This window comes from Talpa occidentalis, unplaced genomic scaffold (genome assembly GCF_014898055.3).
Source record: "Talpa occidentalis isolate TD23 unplaced genomic scaffold, MPIMG_talOcc4v2.1 talOcc4.15, whole genome shotgun sequence".
Lineage (NCBI taxonomy): Eukaryota > Metazoa > Chordata > Mammalia > Eulipotyphla > Talpidae > Talpa > Talpa occidentalis.
The window spans coordinates 18,194,868-18,220,448 of NW_023601543.1; the positions used below are offsets into that span (position 1 = coordinate 18,194,868).

Sequence of the window (25,581 nt, forward strand, 5' to 3'; positions counted from 1 at the left end):
TGATGCCTCATTTTCCTCACTGCCTTCTTCTTTTTAAATGGAGGGAGGAGTGGGGGTAGAGCAGGATAGGGGAGGGAAAATAACACTTACCACCTGTTGTCCTGACACATAATAATTACTGCATGTAAACCACTTAAAACAGTGTCCGGCTATTAGCTTTCATTTAATCTGGTCAGCTCTGAACCACAAATGACAGAAGGCTGGTCTTTTATGATCTACAAACTGGACTAAATGACCAATGTACTAGTGTTGTGCAGATATAAATCATTTTGAGAGTACAATGCAAATCTTACTAACACATTAAAGATTACAAGAGCTTTTGCTATGTAAATTTTTTCAAATGTTGACTTTTACTCACCTTTCTGTCTTTTCTCTCCTTCTTCCCCCTCTCATGCCTTCCCTCAGTATACCCTGCCAGTTTCTTCCCTAGCACTTACTACAAGTTTGCTTTATTTTTTTCCCTATTTGTTTACCCCATTAGATGTATTGCCTGTCTTGCTCATTTTCAGATCTGTTAACACATATCTAGAATATAGCAGGTATTAAAACATATCCTACGTGAAACAACACATACATTTTAAAGAAATTTTAACCCATACTAGATAAAAATTGAAGTAAAAATGGTTGCAGGTTCCTATTTTTAAGTAATAATCTAATTAGGGATTTCATCTCATTTTAAAAATTTTATTATTTATCAAAAACAAGAGCGGCAATGTTTTCTATACATTTTCCCACCCAAACATGTTAAAAGATGTGACAGTGAATATGTTCTATACCATTTTAGATACCCTCTTCCCTCAATTGCAAAAGATAAAACATACAACATACTGTAGGTTTATTTTTATTCAAAAAGTTACTGTCTCAAGACATAAATACAAATCAGAAAACAGTACAATTAGGACAATAGAATGTGGAGGACAACAGGTTAGAGTAATATATAAAACATTTTTTAGCTGGTTGAAAACAAAGCTGTAAGAACTGCTTTCACAAAGAAGTACTCCTTTCAAGAGTGAGAAAAAAAATCAACTTAGGTTTTAAAATCATATATACAGTCCTCTCAGCAGTTCTAGTAAATGCAGTGGTGTGAAAAACATAGGCAATACTTTTGCACATAACAATATATGTTGATGGAAAATCTGTTAGACAAGTGTGGTTTCATCTGTTATTAACCATGATTTAATAAAATAATTGTATCTTATCATGATCTTTTAACTAACCTATGGTTTTTGGCTACCACAGCCCAATGCTTGTTGATTTCTGACCCTAAGAACTGGAAGCCTTTTGGTATTCACCCATCTGAAGATATTCTTGTATTGCAAGCATATTAAGGCATGGAATGATTAAAATAATACACCTCAAGAACTGAGAGACGACTGACAAAAGATAGATACACATGTAATATAAGTTAATATTTTGTTTTAAACGATGTCTAGCTGCCTAAGCCTCGCAAAATGAGTTGATGTCAAAATGGCAAGTAGCCACTTTCTGTTTTAAACTAATTATTTGTGAAAGGACATAAAATGAAGTTTAAAGCTTAGCTTTCAAAGAATATTATGGGTTATGAATTCTATTATCCCATCTAATTTACATACAGAGGAAATGTACTGTAACCTGTTAGAAGTATCTTTACCTGAAGACTGCTTGCAAAGACAGATAGATAAAACAATATAAAATACAAATTTAAAAATCATTTTAAAGCATGAACACTCATGCTTTTCTATTTTTAAACATTGTTAAACTTTCAATATATTTCTGAAACCTCATAATTTTAAGTTGGAATTTAAAAGTAAGAAAAAACTAAACAAACTGCGCAATTATAAAATCAGCACCAATTTATATATATATATAATTTTATTTAAAATTTAGATCCCTATTCCCACACTCTAATAAGCTGTATAATTTTTGTTTAGAATTTTTCTGCAAACATACTACAATAAGCTTCTTTTATTTGGAGACAAAATACAGTGGCACTACTGGAAGGAATATCACAACATTACATTTTTATCTTAAAGGACAAGCAAACTTTCAGGGTTGATAATGGGATAAGCATGTTTGAGACTGGTTACCTTCTGGCAGTTCACTGCATCTGGATATTTCTGAAAAGTATAGAGAAGCTCTTGGATTTTTAAAAATATCTTAAAATACATTTTAGATGAAAAAATTGTAAAAGTTCTGCTTATAAGTTTACCTTTCTCCACAATTACAATATTTAAAAGAAAGTTTTGTTGATTGATGTTTTAAGCATTTAAATTTAGAATGCTAAAAACAATTCATTCTATCCTATAATTTCAGGGTAGGGGAATAAATTCATCCTTAACTTTGTTTCTTGGATGTAAACAGAAATCCAGCAGAGGTCATCATTACCTAGTACACCCAGTAAATAAATGTGAGAGGATTCATGTCTGTACCAAATGCCTCTTCAGATTGTTATATTTTCTTTTAAAAAAGCATGAAGTAATTGATTCAAAAGCCAACTAACAGCGCATAAATAAAATATTTACTTTCTAAGAAAAACTGTAGCTTATCATCAAATTGTTTACTTGTCCTTTACTTTTTTCAGGCAAACAAAACTGCCCTTCAATGCACTTGATCTTGGTAAGCATAAGCATGTCATATTCTCCTTAGAGAAAAATCTGTACAGAATTTCACTGTATCTACCACACTTTATTTTAAAATTTCTTCTTCCGTTTAGAAAATGACTTCACCACAGATTTAATTGTGTACTGGTATTAAAACATTGACACCCCAAGAACCTAATGAGAGAGAGGGAAAAAAACTCATTAAAATCATCATTCATTTCTTTGTAAAATATGTCTATAAATATCACATTAATAATTGATAAGTTCAATAACATGCCAATAAAATCACTTTGAAATATTCCCCACTTAGGATACACAATTCTAAATTTAAAATGGCCATCAATATATAATGAAATAATAACATCAGACCTAATCAGGATGCTACTTACCTCACAAATAAAACTAAGACTAGGGATCTTGTCTCATTTATGTTAACACATACCCCTAATACTTAGATAATGCTCTGAATATAAGCAGTCAACATTTGTCAAATGAATTAATGTGATTCTGAACATAAAGTTCTGGCACAGATTCATTACAAAGAGTTAAGAATGTGTTACAAACTTAGCCATTTGCACTGTGAAGTGGGTACAGTTTTTATAAAGAGATTTGAAAATGCAGGCCAAAAACATCCAAGAGTAATACATGTAAAAAGCAAACAAACAAAAACCCAGAAAGCTTCTATATAAAATCTAGCTTGAGAGAATCTACAAGTTTTAGGATATCAAATAAGTAAGGTGAAATCTGGTCAAACTTATATTGATGTTTTTGTACATTACAGATGGAAAAAGAATATTAGGTAAAATCTAATAATTGTCACTAACTAAAAAAAGCGAAAGCAGTGGGCTTCTCTGGTGGCACAAGGGGTTGAGTCTCAGGTCTATCAAGCTATCGCCAGCTACTGCAGCATGAGATCGATCCCTGGCCAGGGAGCTAAACCACATGGCACAGCAGACCCTTCCTGTCTCACCCGCAGCTCCCCTCAGCAGTATATTTCAGTAGATCTGCATGTTCTGCTCCCCACTCTCTCTCTCTGGTGAATCCTCTCACCGCCCGCAACTCTGGCCTACACCCCAGTTCTTGTATGCATAAATAAATCTTTAAAAAAAAAGTAAAAGCAGATGATAAGTGGAGCAACTTCCCCTTGTTCGTTAAATAAGACAACTTATATATATATATATATACACATATATATATATATACACATACATACATACACACACACACACACAAAGTTAGGCTAGTCAATTAAAATTCTAGCACTTACTACAATTTAGGTCACATTTTAAGATACTATAATGGACTAGTAAGAATACTAAAGGAAAAGATAATGAGCCAAGATTGTGATGACAGTTATTTGTAAATTAAATCTCATTTTAACCAAAACCATGAAAATCACAAAATGTTCTGATCTGAAGGAATTGTTTATTTTCAGACCAAGAAACAACTATCTGCAGCCTCCTTGTAGTAAATTACCAAGAAAAGTGTTTAGAATTCCCAGTAATGAGAACAAAAAGAATTAATGCACCCCCACTTCCTGTCAGTCACCAAAGCCATACTCTTCACCCCTCGTTCCCACCCAACTCCCAACCCTCCAACAAGGTTCATGGTTCTCCTTTATTTAGAGTTTGGGTGCTTATTTCAATGTTTCCACCAAAGATGCCTAGATGATGTTTAAAGGCCCCTTTTATCCATAACACTTTTGGGTTGATGGTCTGATGATGAATAAAAGGATCAAATCTTAACTAGCAATTCCTAGTGTAGCGTGTGGCATGCAGATGAACTCAAGTTCTTTCCAAACTGAAAGCCTAACTAGAAACCACCTGAATGGATTTTTTTTTTTTGTTTTTATACATTACACTGAACCCTTTTGCCAACTTCATACTACAGAAAATACTAATAATATGAACACAGGAGAAGAATGACAATGGTGACACTCTCTTTTCTGAGCCAACACAGACCACACCTGCTTGTGGTGTTGACATTAATGAACATTTAAGCATGTATTTTAAACGTACAAATAGCAAGCAAGTGTTCGTATGTGATGGCAATACTGGTCCATTAGTATCAGGAAGTAATCATTAGTATAATGGGATAAATCAATGTTGTTATAAGATATAAAACTAATTAATTTATAAATTTAGAACCTTATGTATATGCAATCCCCAAACTCATCTGCTCAGAATTTTTGTATCACCACTTTGAATCATATCATGATATCATGTTACAAAAGGTAATATTTAGAATATTTTAGTAAAAAAACTGAAGTATCTATAGTAGAATGTTTTGAATTCACTCAGAATGGAAGACTCTTATAACTGGGTATAAAAGGATTTAAATCCCAATTTTACTATTGTTTTTGATGACTCACATTATCATAGGTTTGAGTAAAAACAGATATAGGTTATTATATAAAGGTAATCTCACATTTTCACATTCAAAAATCTCTATTCCATTTCTCAAGTTTTTGAGACAAGCTAAAGATTAATGCATATTTAAAAACTATTATTAAATATATATACAATTTTGAAAATATCTAAGCCTTTAAAGATGAGCACTCAGTTATGCTAATGCTGCCATCATGTGGTAATACTGTGAAACTACAGGTAGAGACACGCGCTCATCTTCCTAATTTTAGTAGCAGAGCAGCTAAATGACTTTTTCTTTAGTTATAAAATAATAAGCATGAGGATGCCAAAAAATTTCTATTAAGTAACAAATAACTTTAGGTCCCTATTTGGCGTTACTCAGAACGTAGTTTTCTCTAAATATTAAATGTCAAAATATTTTTATACGTGATTCTCATTTGTTTCATTACTTTGTAATAGCTAGTCAGAATATAGCTTTTACAAATCCAGTATCTAAAGTAAAAAAAAATGCCTAATTTTCCTAACTTCAGGTGAAACACTTGAAAAACACCGAGATCTCTTAATTGCACATATCAGTTTTAACTACAGTTAATCATTTCAATTTCAAAATTAATTTTCTTGATAGTTCTTCTAAATGAGGCCTTAAATTAAGTTCTGGGAAGAATAATAGTAGAGACACCATGACATTTTTCTGTCAAAAGGAGCTCAGATTAAATTACTACTCTGACACCAAAGTTGTATAATTGTAAGCAAGTCAACTGAAACACCACTTCAGTTTAATTTTGCATAGGAGTAAAAGTAGGAATTCCAACACCTTTCCCACAAGATTGCTGAGTGGATCTAACTAAATCACCTAACATAGTGTCAGATACGTAAGTTCTCCAACACTGGCTTCTTTCCTTTTCACTTCAAAATGAGTCAAGGTACACTAGAAGATGACGTTCTTGACAACAGGGAGAGTATCTTATTTTAGCACCAACTTCCATCCCAATAAATTGTTGAAATAATGGACTCCATCATACCTGCTTGAAATGATTCTCCCTCAATATGCACTTAACTCTAGTCATATCGGCAGGTCTCGGTGACCTATGCTACTCAAAATATGGTCTGCAGACCTGAACCATTAACAGCACTTTGTTAGAGATGTAGGACCTCAGGCCACACTCCACACTCCAGACCTACTGAAGCAGCACCTACACTTTAATAATAAGCTCTCCAGATGACTCATATGCACATTAGAGGCTAAGCACTGATTTAAAGAATTATAAAGTGTTTGTACAAAGATTTTTCTACCTGCTGCTTTATTATGGCTTTCAGCTCAAATAACTGGTCTTGTTATTATGTCAACTGAGAGTTAAAAGTTCTTCTAAGAGCTAACTTAAAACAGATGATGAGGTAAGGAAGGGTAAGGAGTTAACAGCAGAAATTGGGGCACAGAAGTCAGGCCTCAGAGAATGATACAATCACCTGAGGCGGTAGGTGTTAGGAGGATAGGATTGGAAAAAGTGTGGAGGCACTAAAAAGTGAATGGACAGGCAGGTACTTAACTGACTTATTCATTTGACAAATGAAACCAAACACCTAAGGTAGTCAGAATTCAAAATGAATAAAATAATTTATTTTATGCCCAGATTTCAGTCTATTAGACAATGTGTAATATCCTTTCTTACTACTTCAGTATGGTAATTATCAAAATACGAGTGTACATAAAATGTTGTGGGAGCTGAAGAGGTCTGTAAAAACTTCGCAAGTAATGTGAGAACTGACTATTAAAGGAAGAATTCACTTAAAGGAAAAAGGAAAAGGGCAACTCTGGCAGAGAGAAAAGCTTATACAGAGTTACGGAGTCATGAAAGAGCAGTGTGTCCGAAAGGAACTAAAAGATTTGGTATGGCTGGAGTGCAGGATACAAGTAAGGAAAAGGTCAAGGTTAAGCTGACAAAGGACTCAGATCACAAAAAGCTTTGTTTGCCAGGCTAAGTAGGCTGCATTTTTTCTTAATGGCAATGGGGGAAAACAATCAATAGAAGACCTAAAACTATAAGTGAAATGACAAGATTTGCATTTTAGAAAAAAATGACCCAAACGAAATATATAAAAAGGAGTGGGGCAGCAATCCATTTTAAAGGTTACTGCAATAGCCTAAGTGAAAACTGAGATGAACCTGAGCCAAGGCACTACAGGGGAAATCTATGGCACAGTGGAGACTGTTATAAGAAGTACTTAAGAAATAACTGAATTGATAATGCCCAATAATAAACAATTATATCTCAATCCCCTTCTCTTAATTTTCAAAGCCTTTGTTAAAGTTCTATTTTTCACCATGGCTTCATGTCATGATTATTATTATTATTATGGTCATTTTTCTTCTCATTCACTCTACTATCTACAAATGCCAAGCAAATTTTTCTGAAACACAATTCTGATCATATCGCTTCCTCATTCAAAATCTTTCACTGAACTACTCAGGTCTACAGGAAAAGTCCAGATTCCTTAACAGAATACTTAAGTGCCAGTTGGTCAAGGATTCAAAGGTACTTTAAATCTGTTACCACCACTGCATCACAATTCCTGACCCCTACTCCTGAAATACAGCCTGCCTGCCTGCCTGCCTCTTTTGCTCCTGTTCAATTGTTTTTATCTATTCTCAATATGAGTCCTAGTCCTAGTTCTTCAACTTCAAACTTAGAGACTGCCTATACTTTTGATTTTGTAATCCTGGGTTATATTTAAATTAAACCTACTGATTCATCCATAATTGAAGCTGGATCAAAGAAATCAGGCTTCAGTTCTGTTCTCTCTCGTCTGTTCTTTGATGGTGGCTAAGGGGAGAAAAAAAAGGAAGTTGGTAATTGCCATACCTGTAAAGTCAGATAGTAACAGAAAATATGGAAATTAATGATCATTAAAGGTGTTCACATGGCCTTTGTAATTGCAAGTATACCTCACAATACTTCAAATACTGTATAATTCAAACTACAGAATGTTTAGAAAAGCAATTCATTGGTGGAAAATTACTCTTAAAGACAACTAGAAAACTCACTTTTCACTTTACCTTTAAAAATGCCTCTCTCAAATAATTTTCCTTTAAGGGGACCAAATTACATTATTCTGAACAGAAGCCATATTGAATAATTTTGTTTTACCAAAAATATATCATGGTATACTGAAAAGCCCAATCAGAAGACCTGACTTATTGTAAGTCTCAGTTTTACTGCTTACTAGTTTTGTCTCCTTTGATAGGCAAACAGTCTAAGTTTTAATAGCCTCACAAATGTCTCCAAGCTATTTCACAAAGTTGAACGAGATGAAATATGCAAAAGCATTTTATATAGAATGCAATCCTAATCATGGAATTATTAATTAAAACTGCAATCATTAAAATTAATAATTATTAATAAAGGATACATCCTTACATTTATATAACTTTCTCCTAAGTTAATTTTACTTTATTATCTAATATGGAAATTTGTCTCAATAACAGAGTAGTATCAAGTTAATAATGTACTATTATGGCAATGTTAAACAAATGGAAAATTATAAAGTAATATGATACTTAGTACAGTATTAAGTCAAATGTATTCTTTAAACTGTATTTTCATGAATTAGCCTGAAAGACAGGCATAGTATTTATCATCTTAAACTAGGATCTACCACAGTTTTACCAACTTCACCCTCTTTATCCCAATTTCTTCTCATATACTTAAATACCTGTTAACTAATAATTTAGCAAAACTGTTTTCATACCAAGTATTTTTCTCTTCTAATAAACAGACAATATAATTTCCAAAGGATCTAAATTGAAAATCTTATAAAAATCATTACGTGTCTTACCAAGTCTATATCCATAGTGTCAAAATCCATTCCCTCATTAAGATCTTCAATCCTCCCTTCCGAGGACATCATAACATCTTCAACAATTGGCTCTTCATCATCTTCCATTAGGCTCGTACCACGCCGACTAGAGAAATATAAAAGAAAGTCAAGATCTGAACCTATATTGTGACTATTAATATATTGGCAGCAACTATGTGGCACTCTATAGTCAAGTGTAATGGAAAATGATGGAATTAAAGGTCAGGGAGAATGATTAGGCATTGAACATGTCATCAATGATGTCAAAACCCCAATGTTTACTTATCTAAAAAATGCTTAGGATTATGTTTATTTTACATTACTTGAATACATTTAGCTTGATAGTTTTGATATCCCATATAAAAGTTCAATGAGAATTTCCCACATGGGAACAGATAAGATACCTCAAATCCTTTTTGAAAGTAGGCAGGGTACAAATTAATAAACAAACATAAAACAGAGACCAAAGAAATAACATTTTCAGAATATATAAATATTTTCATTAATATATACTGTTAAATTTTTCCCATCACTCACTCATTCACTAGGTAACCAATATGTATCAGGCATTCACTCACTCATTCATTCACACAGTGTCCACTACATGCCAAGTTTCTACTGTGGACTATGGATGCAAAAAAATAAAGATGATTAAGACATGATTCCTGCCCTCAAGGAGCTCACAGTCTACTATGGGAAACAGAGAAAATTATAACAAAAAGCAATAAATACTCGAAGAGTATTCATCAAGTGGCATGAATATATACTGACAGAAACCGATCTGCTTCAGGAAGAAATGAGCAACACTGGTGCTGAAACTTGGGATTCTGCAGCCCATGAAATTCAAAATTAAGACATATCAAGACAAGTAAAATAAAAATTTAGACCAAAAGTTCTGTATGTTATAATTAACAGGAATAAACTCAAATGTCAAGTTCATAAATTAGCCCAGATCAGCATAAAGGAGTTAATGAAATAGTGAATTTGGAGTATCTTGGTTCCCCCAGTTTTGGCCAATGTTACCTTCTTTTTCTCACTCAAAGACTCCCTCCCCAAAATCAATTATTAACTGAATACTTGCTTACAATTTACACAATACTATGTTGAGTCTTAAAAGATAATATAAATATAGTAAAACATGTTGTCTAATCCAAGCTACCCAGACAGATATGTTGCAATGGTCACTATTTCCTAAGAGTTCTGGGTAATAAATGAGTGTTCCTGCATTTGGTGGTGCAGATGGTGAAGGGGATATGTGTGCTCTGTGGACTATGTTATAGAACATTAGAAATCCATTCTGCATTTCATTTGGATTATATGGAAGAAGTATGTGCTATAAACTATAAAAAAAAGATAATTTGGTAATTTTCATTTACAGGGTAGATAATGTTACAGAAAAGGCACAAAACAAAAATAATTTATGGTTTGAGCATTAGGCCGCTTAAGATATAACAACAAAAAGAATTTTCTGATAGGTAATAGTCAATTAATTGGCATAACCTCCTTTAGTTGCCTGGGGAAGTTTACCTATAAGGGTGAACTAAACTATGAACAAAAGAATAATGATAAATGGTACTGAGTAATGAGATGCTGTTGGGACTGACAAAGTTTTCAGGGGAGAGATATGGACCAATGATTGCATGGCAGGATTCTGAAAGGTTTGGATTGATGACTAATTGGAAGCTAAGAAATGAGTTGCTGAATCCAGCATGAAATAAGTGAGGGCATATGTATGTATCCAAGTATATACATTAATTAATAAGTATGTGGCTACAGAAAAAGAAGACAAAACCAAGTAATAGTATAGATGATGGTCGTATTAGATAAAGTTAGGAACAGAATCTATGCATGTCATAGATAATGTTTTGTCTACCAAGGTTCATAAGATTACTCACTATAGGACTAAGTAAAAAGAAATTAAATGGGCTACCACTCATGTGGTAAAGGATCATTTCTTTAGAAGAATGGGTGAAATTCTCATCATTTAAAAACCAACAAAGCAAAATATAAATTCCTTAAAAAGGTAACAATTACTATCTCCCAGTATTAAAACATATACAACATTATTTACAGATACAAAGCTTTCAAACTCAAAAAATTAAATAATTAGAATAATAACCAATCATCTAAAGATTGCTTGCCGCTCTTTTGGAGCCAAAAATAATAAAGATTTGTAAAATCTTCATACAGATTCCAGTGAAAACAAAGTATCTAAAAGTTAAACTACAATTTTTCTTAGCAATGACATCTATTCATTCAATGAACATTTTGGATGTGCCAAGCACTGAAAGGCGATGAAAGTGGTCCCTGCCCTTGAGGAGCTCACAGTCTAGAGAAAGGGATAAACTCATAAACAAATAATTACAATACAAGTGGTAAGTGCTACAAGAAATATGAATATACACAGCACTATGGGAGCACAGATGACCGCAGCTTCACATAAGGTGACACTTGAGCTTATTCTTTTACCAGGATTTTATCTGTCAGGGAATGGAATATAATCGGGGCCATATTTTAGAAGATCTCGCATGCCATGAGCTAAGGAGTTTGGACTTTATCCTGCTAGCAATGGGGAGCCATGAAAAGGTTTTAAGTTAAAGAGTTATGTAATCAGATTTTTATTCTAGAATAGTAATTCTTGATGGCAGTGTGAATGATGGAGTGGTGGTGGGAGGGGAGTGAGGGGAGGGATTCAGCGAGAGGATAAATGGGAGACTTGAGGGAAGAAAACAAGTTAGAAAGCCAAAACAATAGTTCAGGTGAGAGATGAGAACCTGAACTAAGGTGGGGAATCAAGATAGCTATAATTCTGTGTACCAAAATAAACAAGGATTCATAGTTAAACTTTTCCAACAGATCAACCTAAGATTGGTCCTTTAGCTAACTAGTTAATATTTAAGTTAAAAAGGTTTTTTTTTCTGTTGGAAAGACCAATTTTTAGTTCCTTGATTATTTCAGCTTAGTTACTCTAGAGTTTGCTGAAATTTTTAGGTAAGGCACACAATATGTTAAAATGAATTAGTGAACTTCCTAGACTCAGACAATAAGGCACTCTCACTTACATGGCATGCTGAAGATTAGTTCGCAGTTTAACATAGCTCATTGCTGCTCTCTCCTGCTGTTGCCTTGCTTCCTCTTGTTGTCTTTGAGCTAACATCCATGTTACCTGCGTGCTTCAAGGAGAATTTTATTCTTCTTTTAACTTAACTTTTCTCTATGTAATTAACAAAGTTATACTACAGAAAATGAGCAAATGTACTTACTTATAATCAAGAGGAGTTTGATGATGTTCAGTCTGCATTGGATAGACACTCATGAAGCTATCCTCAGGTCGTAATCTTTTGGGTTCTCTCATAATAGTTGAGGTGAGTTGTGGTGTCTGCATCATAACTGGGGTATGCAGTGTTTGTTCTCTGCTTAGCCACATACTATCACTACTACTGCTTTCTTCAGCTGAAAAAGAAAATAAACAGCAATAAAGTTCAGTCACTGATTCTGACTGATGAGATGTCTAAACAACCCGTTCAGGTCTACAAACATCTGACTGCTTTTCAAATGCTAATGCTTGAAAGAGAGGAATACAAAAGCATGTAAAATATAGACCCTGCCCTTAGATCTAGTTGTGCAGAAAGAAAATACAATTACAACACAGTGTGCAAAGTGCTGGAAGAAAGGGAAGCACAGGTAGAATGGGGGCAATTAGACGGATCAGCGGCAGCTACCCAAAAGTCACTTCTAACTAGATACTGATTGGGTGAACCATGAAGTTTTCTAGGCAAGGGGAAGAACTTAAGCAAAAGCACTGAGGCATGAAACAACAATGACAAAACCATACTAATCCTTGATATTCAGCAATTTTTGACCCATAAAAAAAATGCAGTTTGGATGGTTCAAAATCAGTTTGGTACTAGTAGGGTAAGCGGGGAAAGGAAGGCTAAATAAAGAGGCAGGAATCAACTACGGAAATCTTATTGTGCTAAGGTAAAAGGAACTACTTTGAAGGTTTTAAGACAGGAAATAATGTGGTAGGTTACAGGTTTTAATCAAAAGTGTGTGGAGGGTGGGCTTAAGAACACAAAGATAGTGTTCAGTATTTATCCTTTTTCCTTCAAACTTACTAATATATCAATTTCTATGGCCTTCTTCAAAAAGCTAAAGAAAGAACATTGACTACTGTGAAATCTGAAGTAATGTGGTTAGCTAATCTACCTTTAAGATGTTATATAAATACCAATTCAAATATATTCCTTGAAATCTAAGGAAATAGAGATTTGACGGTTTAGCAGAAATCTGTAACTATTAAATATCTGTTCAAATAAGGAAATCTTAAACATTGGTAGTCATATCCAGAAATACATTTAATTAACTCTTTTTAAAAAAAAGAGAAGGGGCCTCCCCGGTGGCGCAGCAGTTGAGCGCTGGGTTGCGAGGCTGCCCGCTGCCTCTGCGGCGCCGGTTCGATTCCCGGCTGCTCCCCGGCCACCGGAGGAGGGTCCCACATGGTGTGCAGACCTCTCCTGCCGCCCGCTGCTCCCCTCAGCAGTGTACTTCGGTCCTTCTGCCTGCTCTGCTCCCCGCTCTGGCTCTGGTGAATTCTCTCACCCTCCCGCGCTTCTGACTGTACCCAGTGCATGTACAAACAAAAAACAAACGAACAAACAAATAAATAAATAAATAAATAAAACATGCCTCTATAAAAAGAAAAAAAAAAAAAGAGAGAGAAAAAAAATTTATTTCCATTTCCCATAAACCGTCAAACCTAGTTATTTTAACTAGTCGGGGATACTGTAAGAGATGTTTCCATCCACTGAGATGTCAGGATTATATATACCCAATCAAGTCTAAGATTACATGAGTTCAAGTCTGCACCATTATATTAGTGAACGAAAGACACCAAAACTATTCATTCCTGAGAACCACCAAGTTCTAAACACTTATATACCACCTGATAACAGCTGAGGAATTATGTGCCATTTTTTTTAAAGGCCCATAAATCTTTGACACGCCTCACATTAAGAAGTGCGGGATACGTCCCCTTCCCCTTGAATCTGCGCTCTATGATTGCTAGGTCAATAAAATAAAAGTAGAATTAATGCAACACCAGTTTCTGGTCTTAAGAAACTAGCAGCTTCCATTTCTTTCCTTTCTCTTGAGACACTTGCTCTGATAGCCTAGCCACATGCTGTGAGGAAGTCAAATAGCTACATGGTGAGGTCACATATAGGTATTCTGACACATAACCCAGCTAAAAACCACCCTCAGATATATTTATAAGATGCCTTCATATGATTTTAGTTCCCAGCCTTTGAGTTTACGTATGCAAATGCGTAAAACAGTACATTTATACATACTGAACGTTGTGCACAATTTTTAATAACATACCTCAAAAAAGAAAAAATTCTTAATAATTCAATCGGTAAAAGTCAAATATAAAGAGAATAACTATGTTCTTACTGAGTGCAAGTTGCATGCCTTCAACCACTTTCCGTTTTCCTGTAGATGGTTTTGATTTTTTACTCCGCACAGTGGACCCCCTACTGCTGATTCCACTAATGACTGACATTGTGTCATCATCACCACCAGCTAGCAAAGAATTTCGGTATGACATCAGTGGAAGCCATACATCTTCTCTTCGGAGTGACATCTGAAAGGTCATGAACTTTTCCAAGTAAACATACCTTAAAAAGGAGTACAAACCATTAGTTTTAATATATAAAGCTGTCATAAGACTTTTCTTCTGTTTCTTTCCTATCTTATTGCTCGCATACTATATAGAACATTCTGTCATTCAAAATTAGAACTAAATAAAAGGCAAAGTGAATTAGCAGAAAACAAAATAATAGTTGATAATTCACAATTTCTCAAAGCATACAGTAACAATTGAAGACTATTAAGTGTTTTCTACAGATGGCTCTGTTCTTTCGTGACTTTTCAAGTCCTCTACTAGAAGAACAAACCCAAGTCATATTTCTGGAAAGAGAACTGGATCTAAAATCAAACAACTTGCGCCTCCCCTGGTGGTGCAGCGGTTGAGCGCTGGGCTGCGAAGCTGCCTGTAGCCTCTGCAGCGCTGGTTCGATCCTCGGCCGCTGGGCAAGGGTCCCACATGGCGCGCAGACCTCTCCTGCCGCCCGCTGCTCCCCTCAGCAGTGTACTTCCGTCACTCTGCCTGTTCTGCTCTCCACTCTGACTCTGGTGAATTCTCTCACCCTCCCACGCTTCTGACTGTACCCAGTGCTTGTATAAATAAAAATAAATCTTTAAAAAAAATCAAATCAAACAACTTGGTTCTAGTCCAGTTATACCCATTTTTAGCTGTATGAGCATGGGTGTATTACTTCACTACTGAACCTCAGCCTCATCAGTACACTGATGAGCAATTTTCTACCAAGAATCTCACATTAAATTATTCAGAGCATTTCACTTTAGTGAAATGAGCATTTCACTTGTTGAGCATCTAAATGACACTAGCAATGAAAATAAAAACACAAAAAGAGACTTTCGAAATTTTCAGTATAGAAGCAGCTCAGGACACACAGAATAAGATACTCCTGATGGATTGCGAATATTGCCTATTAAAAGCTTCCTTCTTAGTTAGGTTAAGGCCAGAAGGCAAATAAGAGTAAGTTGGGCCTCCCTGGTGGTGCAGGGGTTAAAGTCTCAGCGTTGTCAAGCTATGGCCAGCCACTGTGGCATGAGTTCAATATCCGGCCAGGGAGCTAACCCACAGAGTGCAGCAGACCTCTCCTATCTCACCTGCTGCTCCCCTCAGCAGTGTATTTCAGTAGATCCACCTGTTCTGCTCCCCACTCTGTATCTGGTGAATCTTCTCACCCCCTGCACTTCTGCCTTACACCCGAGTTCTTGTATGCATAAAAAAAAAAAAATCTTTAAAAAAAATACATAAGGTAATGAAACTATACCTCTTAAATTTACAACTATACTATGAAGAAAAATTATAGAACTAAAATGGGAAATTATGCATGAAATATAGTTAATAATTCTTAAATTATAAAATTTCTGAAGTATAAAGTTTTTGTGTTAATACAATCCTATAATTCTAATCTGTGGATGCAGCAAGGAGAGATGTCAAGTATTAACAAGTGATCTTTAGGAATTCCAAAACAAAATTGAATAGAATCTTTGCAAATACATACACTGTTCTTTTGTCTTGTCGGAGTAATTTAGAAGAAAATTCACTCAAAATATCAAGAAATGCCAAATTTAAGGGTGGGTGGCTCTCCCCTTGTGGATTAGGCTCTTTAAAAGCAAATTCAATGCCATCTCTGCAACAAAAAAGACAAATGTTTAAGGAAGGACTACAATACAAAATTAATAACTTAGAAAGGAAATTTCACTGTAAACTTTCATTCTACTACAAAGATGTTTACTTTGCCATTCGTTTAATATGAGTAATAGAGAACAATGAGACTATAGTGTGAGAATAAGGAAATATACTGAGAAAACAACCTAAATTCTCTCACATAATAGTGAATACATTTATTTTTAAAGACATAAAGGAAACCTACTATAACACATAGGAGTAACTTCAAAATAATGATTAAAAGATTATTTACACTGATGCATTTAAGAGTAAAGTCTCAAAATTACATTATCCTTGGTCCATTTTAACTAATCTTTTTTAACAATAAATATCTCTATTAATCAAGACAACAACCTAGCATTATACTCTATCAAAAATAGAACTATAAAAAATTCAGATGAAGCCGGGGAAGAAAAAAGGCTTTGAGATGAAGAAAATTATATATTACTTGTCAAAATAATTATTACCTATGTGATCCTTAAATATCACCTAAACTATCACCTAATGTATTAAAAAGGCCTAAAAAGGAATATGATAGTGTCAGAGTACAGTTGAAGAAGGCATGGTACTAAGTTACAAAGGAGTGGAAAAGTTTTGTAATGACACATTTAACACTTTGTAACTAAATAAGCAAGAGAAGTAAAAGAGATGCTCAAAATAAACACATTTCAATGAAAGAGTCTAAGCCTATCATTTTTTCCAAAGACAAGACTCCTTAATCCATAATTAAGAAATAAAGGGTATTAATTGTTGGTTATGTTAAAGCTCTAAAACAGACTCATCTCAAAAGTACAACTGACCACTACAGTACATGCCCAAAAAGAAATCAGACGATTTCCAATTTTGATAGGACAAAAGATATTCAGAAAGAAGGCTATGGCTCGAAACACAAGAAAGGATCACTATAATACAGAGACCAGAACTAAAAAGAGAAAACTTGAAACAATGGACTCAAACCCCAAAAATCTCTCTAACCAGCTGTGAGATAATGACAAAAGCTGCTAAAAAAGAGATTTTGTAATACCTGGTGAACATATGCTGCTTTTCATCACATAATTTACAAAGATTTTGTATGGTTTTAATTAAAGCAAAGATGTTCTATAAAAAGGAGCTTTAGTTCCAACTCATGTTAATGAATTTAGCAATACAAATGGTTCTTAAGAGATACGTCACAGAGTTGTAAACAAATAAAAAAGCATCAATTGCATTTGGTGAGTCTAAACAAAAGAGCTAGATAAAAAAAAATTTCATTAAAAAAATATGAGAGCAGAATAAAGTATGTGGAGATTACTTGTGTAGCATAGCAATGGCCTCTCGGGTTTTCAACTGATCGAGTCCAAAAGTTAAAGCAAAACGTCGAGCAAGTTCTTTGATGCCACTGAATGTTGAGGATGATCTATCAAAATTATAGCCATTTTCCTGTATCATTTCATTAAAAAGCTGTGGGGGGGGTGAGGAAAACATGTTAAAATTGTGGTTTTTTCCAAATTAACTGGATTATTAACATCTTTTAAATTACCATATTTTCTTTTCAAAATACACTACTGTTCCATAAATGAGGCATTGTATTTTATTTTAAAGTATGTATGCCTATTTCCTTGTTGATAATTAATGAAGCACCATTATTTTACATCCTTGTTAATACATTCATTGACAGTATAGGATTTCTCCCTTCAGGTGTATTCACTGCAGCTCTCCCACCACCAAAGCATCCATAGTCCTCTGCCACAGTCCATTATGCTCTCCCCCCACCCTGAAACATGTATTCTTAAAAAATGATACAAATGACCACAATTGTAGCAATTTATAAATTCACACTAAATGCAGTTATTGACATTAGAATCTCTTTAGGTTAGTAACTGCAGAATTCTATTTTGGTATTAAGTGGCTATTACAACAGCACATAAAAATGTAAAGAAAAAGGATGGGATTAAATTATTAGGCAATCATGCTCTATTATCGACATTTAAGTGGTGAATCTTTATATCAAGAATTTTCATCATTTAAAAAAAAACTACTTTTCAATTAGCAAATTGCTAGGGTTTTTAACAGGTAAATTGGCTACCACTAATAAAAATACAGTGAAAAAGTGGGCACTCTGATCTGCTAGAACAAAAACTGAAATTTAGCAACACATGGTGAAAGCTTTTAGAATATAGACGTTTTAACTAAGCAATTTTACTCATTAGAGTTAATCCAAAAGGATTAGCAATATTTAAACACAATGCATAGCCACAAAAATGTTTTAGTACTATTTATAATGGCAAAGATCATTTAAAAAAGAAAACTCAACATTAAACAAGATCTTGGGTAAATTATAGTCCCTCTACAAAATGAAATAATACACAGTCATTAAAATGCTGATGACAGTACTTAATGACATGAAAGTGTTTGGGACTTATTAATACCAAAAAATGCAGGCTTATAAAATAGAATGCATAATGTTACCATTTTTTGAAGAAAAAAAGATTTCATATAGACATAAAAACATCTAAGAATTAACTACTAGAAACTAAACAAGTTATTGTCAAGCTCAAAAATTAGGGGTAAGTGGTACTTTTTCAGGTACTTTTCCAGTATTTTCAATACTTTCCACAGCAAGCAGCTGTTACTTTACAGCTAAAGAGTAGTTATTTAAAGGCTACTTTTAAACCTTGTAAATGCAATTAATTTTAATAAAGAATACCCAAACAGGCAAATGAAATTAGAACTTTTATGCCTAGATTTCTAAAGCAAGAGTGTAGCAAGCTGAAATAAGTTAGGTTATATATTGCACACAAATGGTATATAGCAACAAAAGTATATCAAGAGAGTAACCGTGACTTAATTAAATCTGCCTGCCATTGCCAAAATAAGTGATGTTATGATTTATGAGATGTTTATTAAAATAAATACAGAAATGTATGAAAAAAAAGGAAAATTTACCTAAAACCTACCAAACAAAGCTAACCATGACAATCATTATTTTGAATATCTAGATAAAGAGAAATGTGTAATTTTATAGGGATGCTGACCTATAATCTTTTTTCTTTTAACTTTAAACTATAATATTTTTACAAATTAATGAACATAGAACTATAATTTTAAGTGCTACACAACATCTGCAGAGATGTACTACACAATATATTCATCTAATATCTGACTGAAGGACATTTGGATTATTTCTATTTCTTGCTATTACAAGTATTGCTAGCATGTACAATTTTGTATACCCATTTTTACAAACTTGTACTATTAACATCTTGGATAAATTTTGAAAAGTATAACAACATGCCTAAAATGGCATATACATGATAAATTTTAACATACGGATAAACTGCCCAACAGGAAGTTTTCATCAACATATCCCACTGATGTTATCGATTTCCCCCATACCTTAGACAGTGTCAACTTTACCAGTATGAAAACAAAAAATGATCTCACTTGCACAATATCTACTAGTAAGACCGAATATCTTCTATTTCTACTTTCATGACTTGTCTATTTCATCGTTTGTCCATTTTTCTACTGTTACTTTGAAACAACTGTGTTAATTGTATTATCCCAAAGCCAGTACTCAATGTCTTACCTGTTGCAAACTGAGAATAAGGGTCTTTGCACACTGAATTTTGTCTATCTGCCTTGTTTTACTCATTGTTTCTTTGATGATATCTCCATAGTCATTATAATACTAGAAAATAAATTTCCACAAATTAAGCTTTGTCACTAAAAACTACTGGGCAATTAAGACCTATTTTATATTAGTCTTGTATGTATGTCACAAAGCACGTATTTAGTTGAAATTATGCATTCAACAACATCAAAGAATGTTACTGAAACTTTAAGATTATCTTGAAGCACAACATAATCCCTAACTTCAGCAAACTCAGAAATATCAAACAGTTAAAATCTAATCACATTAAGCTCTAGATTTGGTTTTAAGGAGATATGTATTAAATAATAGGTTATATAGATTATCAGAATTAATACAATATAATCAAAGTTCTTGTGCTCTCTATTTAATGATAAAGAACAATATAATCAGTCACTTTCACAACTTATTCATTGCTATTGGGATTAGCTCATGTGTAGTTTTTAACTTTAATATTTGGTGTACAGAAACTAAAGTCTTTTAATAAAAGAAAATTTACATTACACATGAAATTTTTTTAAATAAAAAATACAACTAATACAACTTTAAAACACCTAAGTATGAAAATCTAAAACTTGCAAAATTACTTCATAAACATCTCTAGTGTTAAAAAACAACTAGCAATCATGCCAAACGCTTACAATTTAAAGTAATTTTTAATTGTACTAACGCTCTGCCACGTAGCAAAGTATCCCAAAGCAAGAACTAACTAGGAGTGATTAACTTATGATGATTATTTTGTGAAAGCAAAGACGTAAAAAAAAGTTACATTTATAAATTGGATTTTACATGAAAAAGGATGGAAGAAAACCTATTTTACTATATTTAGTACATTGACAATAAATACCCTTTCCAGCATTACTTTACAATGAAAGGATTTCACATGCATATATGGAAACTGGGAATTAACTACTACGAATCAAATCATATCAGAGCCAAAAGGAACCTTAGCAATCACAGTGGAACAGATGAAGAAAGGCATAATACCAAAAGATATTGAGATCCTCAAGGTCACATGCCAGAACTATCACGTAAGTCTTCTTACTCCTAAAACACTATTTTACGTTGTATCAAGCAGAGGATGGACATCATGTAATCTTTAAATCACGAAGGGAAATTTCAAAGATAAGCTATTTCCAATAGTCCAAATTTAAATGAACCCAATAAACCAATAATGGCTGTTAATGGAGTTGTGGAGGTATTGCTAAAAATATTAACTATATTCAAAGATATTTCTTTTATACTAGAAATGTAATTTACTATTTAAAAAAAAAATTCAGTGGTAACCAAGCATAAAAACCAATGTCAGTCATTCTCTGTAAGCATTATAAAAATATCTTGCTTTTCATTTTTCCACTTTACCTTCATATACTGTTTGAAGATATCTGCAGCTGTATTCATCTCCACCACAGTATATACAATTAGCTTACAAAATGCTGCAAGTAAATTTCTCCTCTTGTGTAGAGCTTCAATTTTACTGGCTTCATCCTCCTGCTGACCATCTGGGGGAAAAAGTTTCAAACACTAAGCCATCTGTATTTTAATTCAGCCATGTATCTTTTTTTTTTTCTAATTCTCACTATAAAACACCCTTTTGGGAGACAATTTGAAAAATAAGGAGAAAATATTTAAATTAAAATAAAAATTATAATCACTCTTAATATCTTAGTGAATGACTAGCCCATTAATTTCAACAGACAACATTTTTGTGAAGTCAAATAATCAGAAGGTTGGCTGGTAAACAGGAACAATTGGAATGCATTCTGGAAGCATCAGAAGAACTAATGCTTAGTGAAGCTGCTATAAGTTTGTTTAACACTCATAAATGAGAGATGCATGTTCACTCTGTTGGTTAAGGATCCTTCTTCCCTGAGGGGTCAACCTCAGAAATTCTCCTATCCCTTTCAAGGATGATCCCATTCCACCTCACTCTACTCTTACTGACACATACTTCCTTTATACATATTACATATATTCCTTTATTTTTTATTTTATATAATTCTTACATCATTTTTCATTTTTTGCACAATGTATGCATTTTAATTTTGGTTATATTCCCCATATAATTCCCACCCCCCTTATTTTGGCTCCAATCCCTTTTCCCCCCACCCCCGTAGTGTCTCTCTGGTTTATAATTGCTTGTTGCTTTTGATTTTTTCTTTATTATAATTAGTTTTTTCCTGGTCCCTTATTTAGGTTTTCTAAATTCCTGCTATGAGTGAGACCATCCAGTATTTTTCTTTTTCTTTCTGGCTTATTTGACTGAGCATGATCCCTTCCAGCTCTATCCATGTTGCAGCAAATTGCATGAGTTTATCTTTTTTGATTGCTGAATAATATTTCATTGTATATATGTACCACATCATCTTGATCCAGTCATCTATTTTTGGGCATTTGGGTTGATAAAAGGACTGATCACAAAAATCTACAAAGAGCTGATGAGACTCAACAAAAACAAAGTAAATAATCCAGTCAAAAGATGGGCAGAAGAGCTAAAAAGAAACTTCTCCAAAGAGGAAATGCAAATGGTCAACAGGCATATGAAAAAATGTTCAACATATATTCCTTTAAACTGACCAAGGAAACCATTTTGTCTTTTTTTCTCTCTTTTTAAAAGATTTATTTATTTATTTATTTATACAAGCACTGGGTACAGTCAGAAGTGCGGGAGGGTGAGAGAATTCACCAGAGCCAGAGCAGGGAGCAGAACAGGCAGAAGGACTGAAGCACATGCTGAGGGGAGCAGCGGGCAGCAGGAGAGGTCTGCGCACCATGTGGGACCGGTGGGTCGGGGATCGAACCAGCACCGCAGAGGCTGCGGGCAGCTTCGCAATCCAGCGCTGAACTGCTGTGCCACCGGGGAGGCCCCCATTTTGTCTTTTAAAGATAACTTTACTTACTTTTGTTCTGATCCATTCTATGGGATCTTGACATTTGGCTATCAAGGGGAAAGATCTATTTCCAAATTCATTATTGAGAAAAATAGACTACAGCTGCCTAACTGTCAAAGGTTTGTTTCTAATTATTTGATAGTGTGAATAAAAGTGTGATAAAGCCTTTTAAATATAAAAGGTTATGTATTTTTCCTCTGGACAAACGTTACAAATAAAATTAATTATAAAGCTTAATGTAGTTTAGTTTCTTTGCATATCGGTGAAGACAATTTTTGTGCATTTATTAGCCAGTTATATTTCTGTTTTGTGAACAGTAAGTACATATTCTATCAGATCTTCAACATAAAATTCCCAGGAACAAAAAAATTTTTTAAATGAGAATGTTGTCACACAAGTATTTATTTTACCCTGTCTCACTTATTTTACTGCCTTTGATAATTCTTATAACCATTAGTAAATTAAATTGAAATTTTAAAAATAGGAGTTTAAATAGACCATCAGAAAAAGTTTTGTAATCACAAATACATATTCCAAAAGTTAAAGCCACTTGCTTAGAAACAAAAAAAAACATATTGGTTGCTCTCTTAAAAGACGTACACACTCAGGGCCTCCCCTGGTGGCGCAGCCATTGAGCACTGGGTTGCGAAGCTGCCCGCAGCCTCTGCAGGGCCAGTTTGATCCCCGGCAGCCAGCAAGGGTCCCACATGGCACGCAGACCTCTCTTGCCACGCCCGCTGCTCCCCTCAGCAGTGTTCTTCCTCATTCTGCCTGTTCTATTCCCCACTCTGGCTCTGGTGAATTCTCTCGCCCTCCCACGCTTCTGACTGTACCCAGTGCTTGTATAAATTAAAAAAAAAAAAAGAATTAAAAAAATAAATAAAAGATGTACACACTCCTGCAAGCTAACTTTTTCTTAATGACTTTGTGAATATAACGGATTATTTCTATGCACTACTGTTTCTAATCATTGATTAGTACTGCTCCCGGAAACTAGAGAAATACATTTTCCCCCCTAAAGACTAAATTACCCAGATATTTTTAAGAGTTTTTGAGCCCTGGTTTTAAGTTTTTCCCACTTTGTATTTATCAAAAATTAGCACCTTTTCTTTTGTGGGGGTATTAAATAATGTCAAAAAACATGCCTTTCATGTTGAATGCATTCTGTATTGTCAGTGCCTGCGAAAGTATTCTTGAATTTATGCTCCCTTTCTAATCTGGTAAGTGCTAACAAATAACCAAGTGTAGACAAAACCAGGGAGGATGAAAAGCAATGGAAACTATCATGTTGCTGGTGGGAGGATAATACAATATAACTTCTTTGGAGTATTAATTTGGCAACATATGATCAAGGATAAGAAGTATGCTCTGAAAATACACATTTGTAGAGGTTTCAGCCTATAAACCCCCAAAAGATACAACAACATAAACCAACTTTACCTCAATAAACATTTTTTTTAAAAGATGCAGATATAGTATATAACCTGTTCTTAGGTGTACACTAGAAAAGCATTTGCACATATGCTCAAGCAGAAAAATACTGCAACAGTATTTCTTTTTTATTTTTTTACATCATTGTTCATTTTCAAACAATATTGTAACAGTATTTCTAAGAGAAAAATTAGAAACAGTCGAAACAATCAATAGGAAAATGGGTAAATTGTGGTTAATTCATATTATGTAACATTCAGCAGTCAAGATGAATCTTCCATAACCACATGTCAACACTGAAAACACCAAAAGCATTAATTTAAAAAGGTAAGATGATAGACAAAGATGTGTGAGATACACATAAATACCCACACACAGGAATACTATTCAACTATTTAAAAATACTGCTCTAAGTTTCTTTGCATATCAATGAAGACAGGTTTTTTGTGCATTTATTAGCCAGTTATATTTCCTCTTTTGTGAACAGTAGTGTATATCCTATCAGATCTTCAATGTAAAATCTCCAATAACAAAAAAAATATATAAGGACATTGAAGATGATTATGCTAAGTAAAATAAATGAGACACCTACCATAGGATTCCACTGATAGGTGGACTCTAAGGAAAACAAAGTCAACCAACCAAGCAAAACGAAACAAACTCTTATATACAGAAAATAGATTGGTGGTTACCAGAGAGGAATGTGGCTTTGAATGTGGGTATGGTTGATAGAAAATCAAAATCAACAAGCAACTATAAACCAGAGACACACTGCGGGGGGGGGTCGCGGGGAAAGGAAGGATTAGAGTCAAAATAAGGGGGGAGGTGCAATTGTATGGGGAATATAACCAAAACGAAAATGCATACATTGTGCAAAGATGAAAAAAAAGTAAGAATTATATGAAATAAAATATTTAAATAAAATAAAAAAAAGAAACTAGACTTTTTGGTGATGGTGATGAAGTATATACAGATGTCAAGTTATAATGTTACAAATCAGTATTATTTCATAATATTTATTTTTTTAAAAAAGCAAGATGCAAAATAAAATATATTGAATATACCATTTAGGTGGAAGTTACCAATAGAAAACGAACTGTTAGCAGAGACAGAAAATTCCAGTAAAATAAAATTAAAATGCAAAGGCATGATAAACACCAACTACAGACAGCAGTTATCTCTAGGCAAAGAGAATGGGGTTGGAAAACGATACAAAACAAGGGCTTCTTTTTTAACTATGCTTTTTATTCCTTAAAAAAAAATTGAAACAGCAAAACTTGACAAATGCTAGGGCTAAGTATATACAAAAGTGAAATATTTTCCCAAAGAACTGGAATACACTTCACTGTTAAAGCATAAATCAAAAAAATAACGAGAAAATGTCCAAGACAATGAGCATAATTTCAAGGAGCTCCTAGAAAACTCAGCCATATCAGTTAGCTTATTCTCATTCTATTTTCCCAGGGTCTAAATGATCTATAGAGGTAATAGCAACTAACAG

General features: G+C 33.8%; 1 protein-coding gene across 8 annotated transcripts in view; it reads right to left on the reverse strand.

Moving 5' to 3' along the window:
* Positions 1-825: 825 nt before the first annotated feature.
* Positions 826-25,581, reverse strand: part of STAG2 (stromal antigen 2) — a 112,371-nt gene continuing 87,615 nt past the window's right edge. For 7 of the 8 annotated variants that reach the window (XM_037511986.2, XM_037511981.2, XM_037511982.2 and 4 more), the window contains 10 exons: positions 21,121-21,260; positions 19,696-19,797; positions 17,419-17,567; positions 15,961-16,089; positions 14,258-14,481; positions 12,067-12,256; positions 11,866-11,976; positions 8,783-8,909; positions 7,693-7,770; positions 826-2,753 (listed from right to left, as the gene is read on the reverse strand). In XM_037511986.2, the coding sequence (XP_037367883.1) occupies positions 2,730-2,753; positions 7,693-7,770; positions 8,783-8,909; positions 11,866-11,976; positions 12,067-12,256; positions 14,258-14,481; positions 15,961-16,089; positions 17,419-17,567; positions 19,696-19,797; positions 21,121-21,260 (1,274 nt within the window). In that variant the 3' untranslated portion in view covers positions 826-2,729. The remainder of the gene's footprint in view (positions 2,754-7,692; positions 7,771-8,782; positions 8,910-11,865; positions 11,977-12,066; positions 12,257-14,257; positions 14,482-15,960; positions 16,090-17,418; positions 17,568-19,695; positions 19,798-21,120; positions 21,261-25,581) is intronic. The other variant, XM_054695572.1, reaches the window with a different exon arrangement.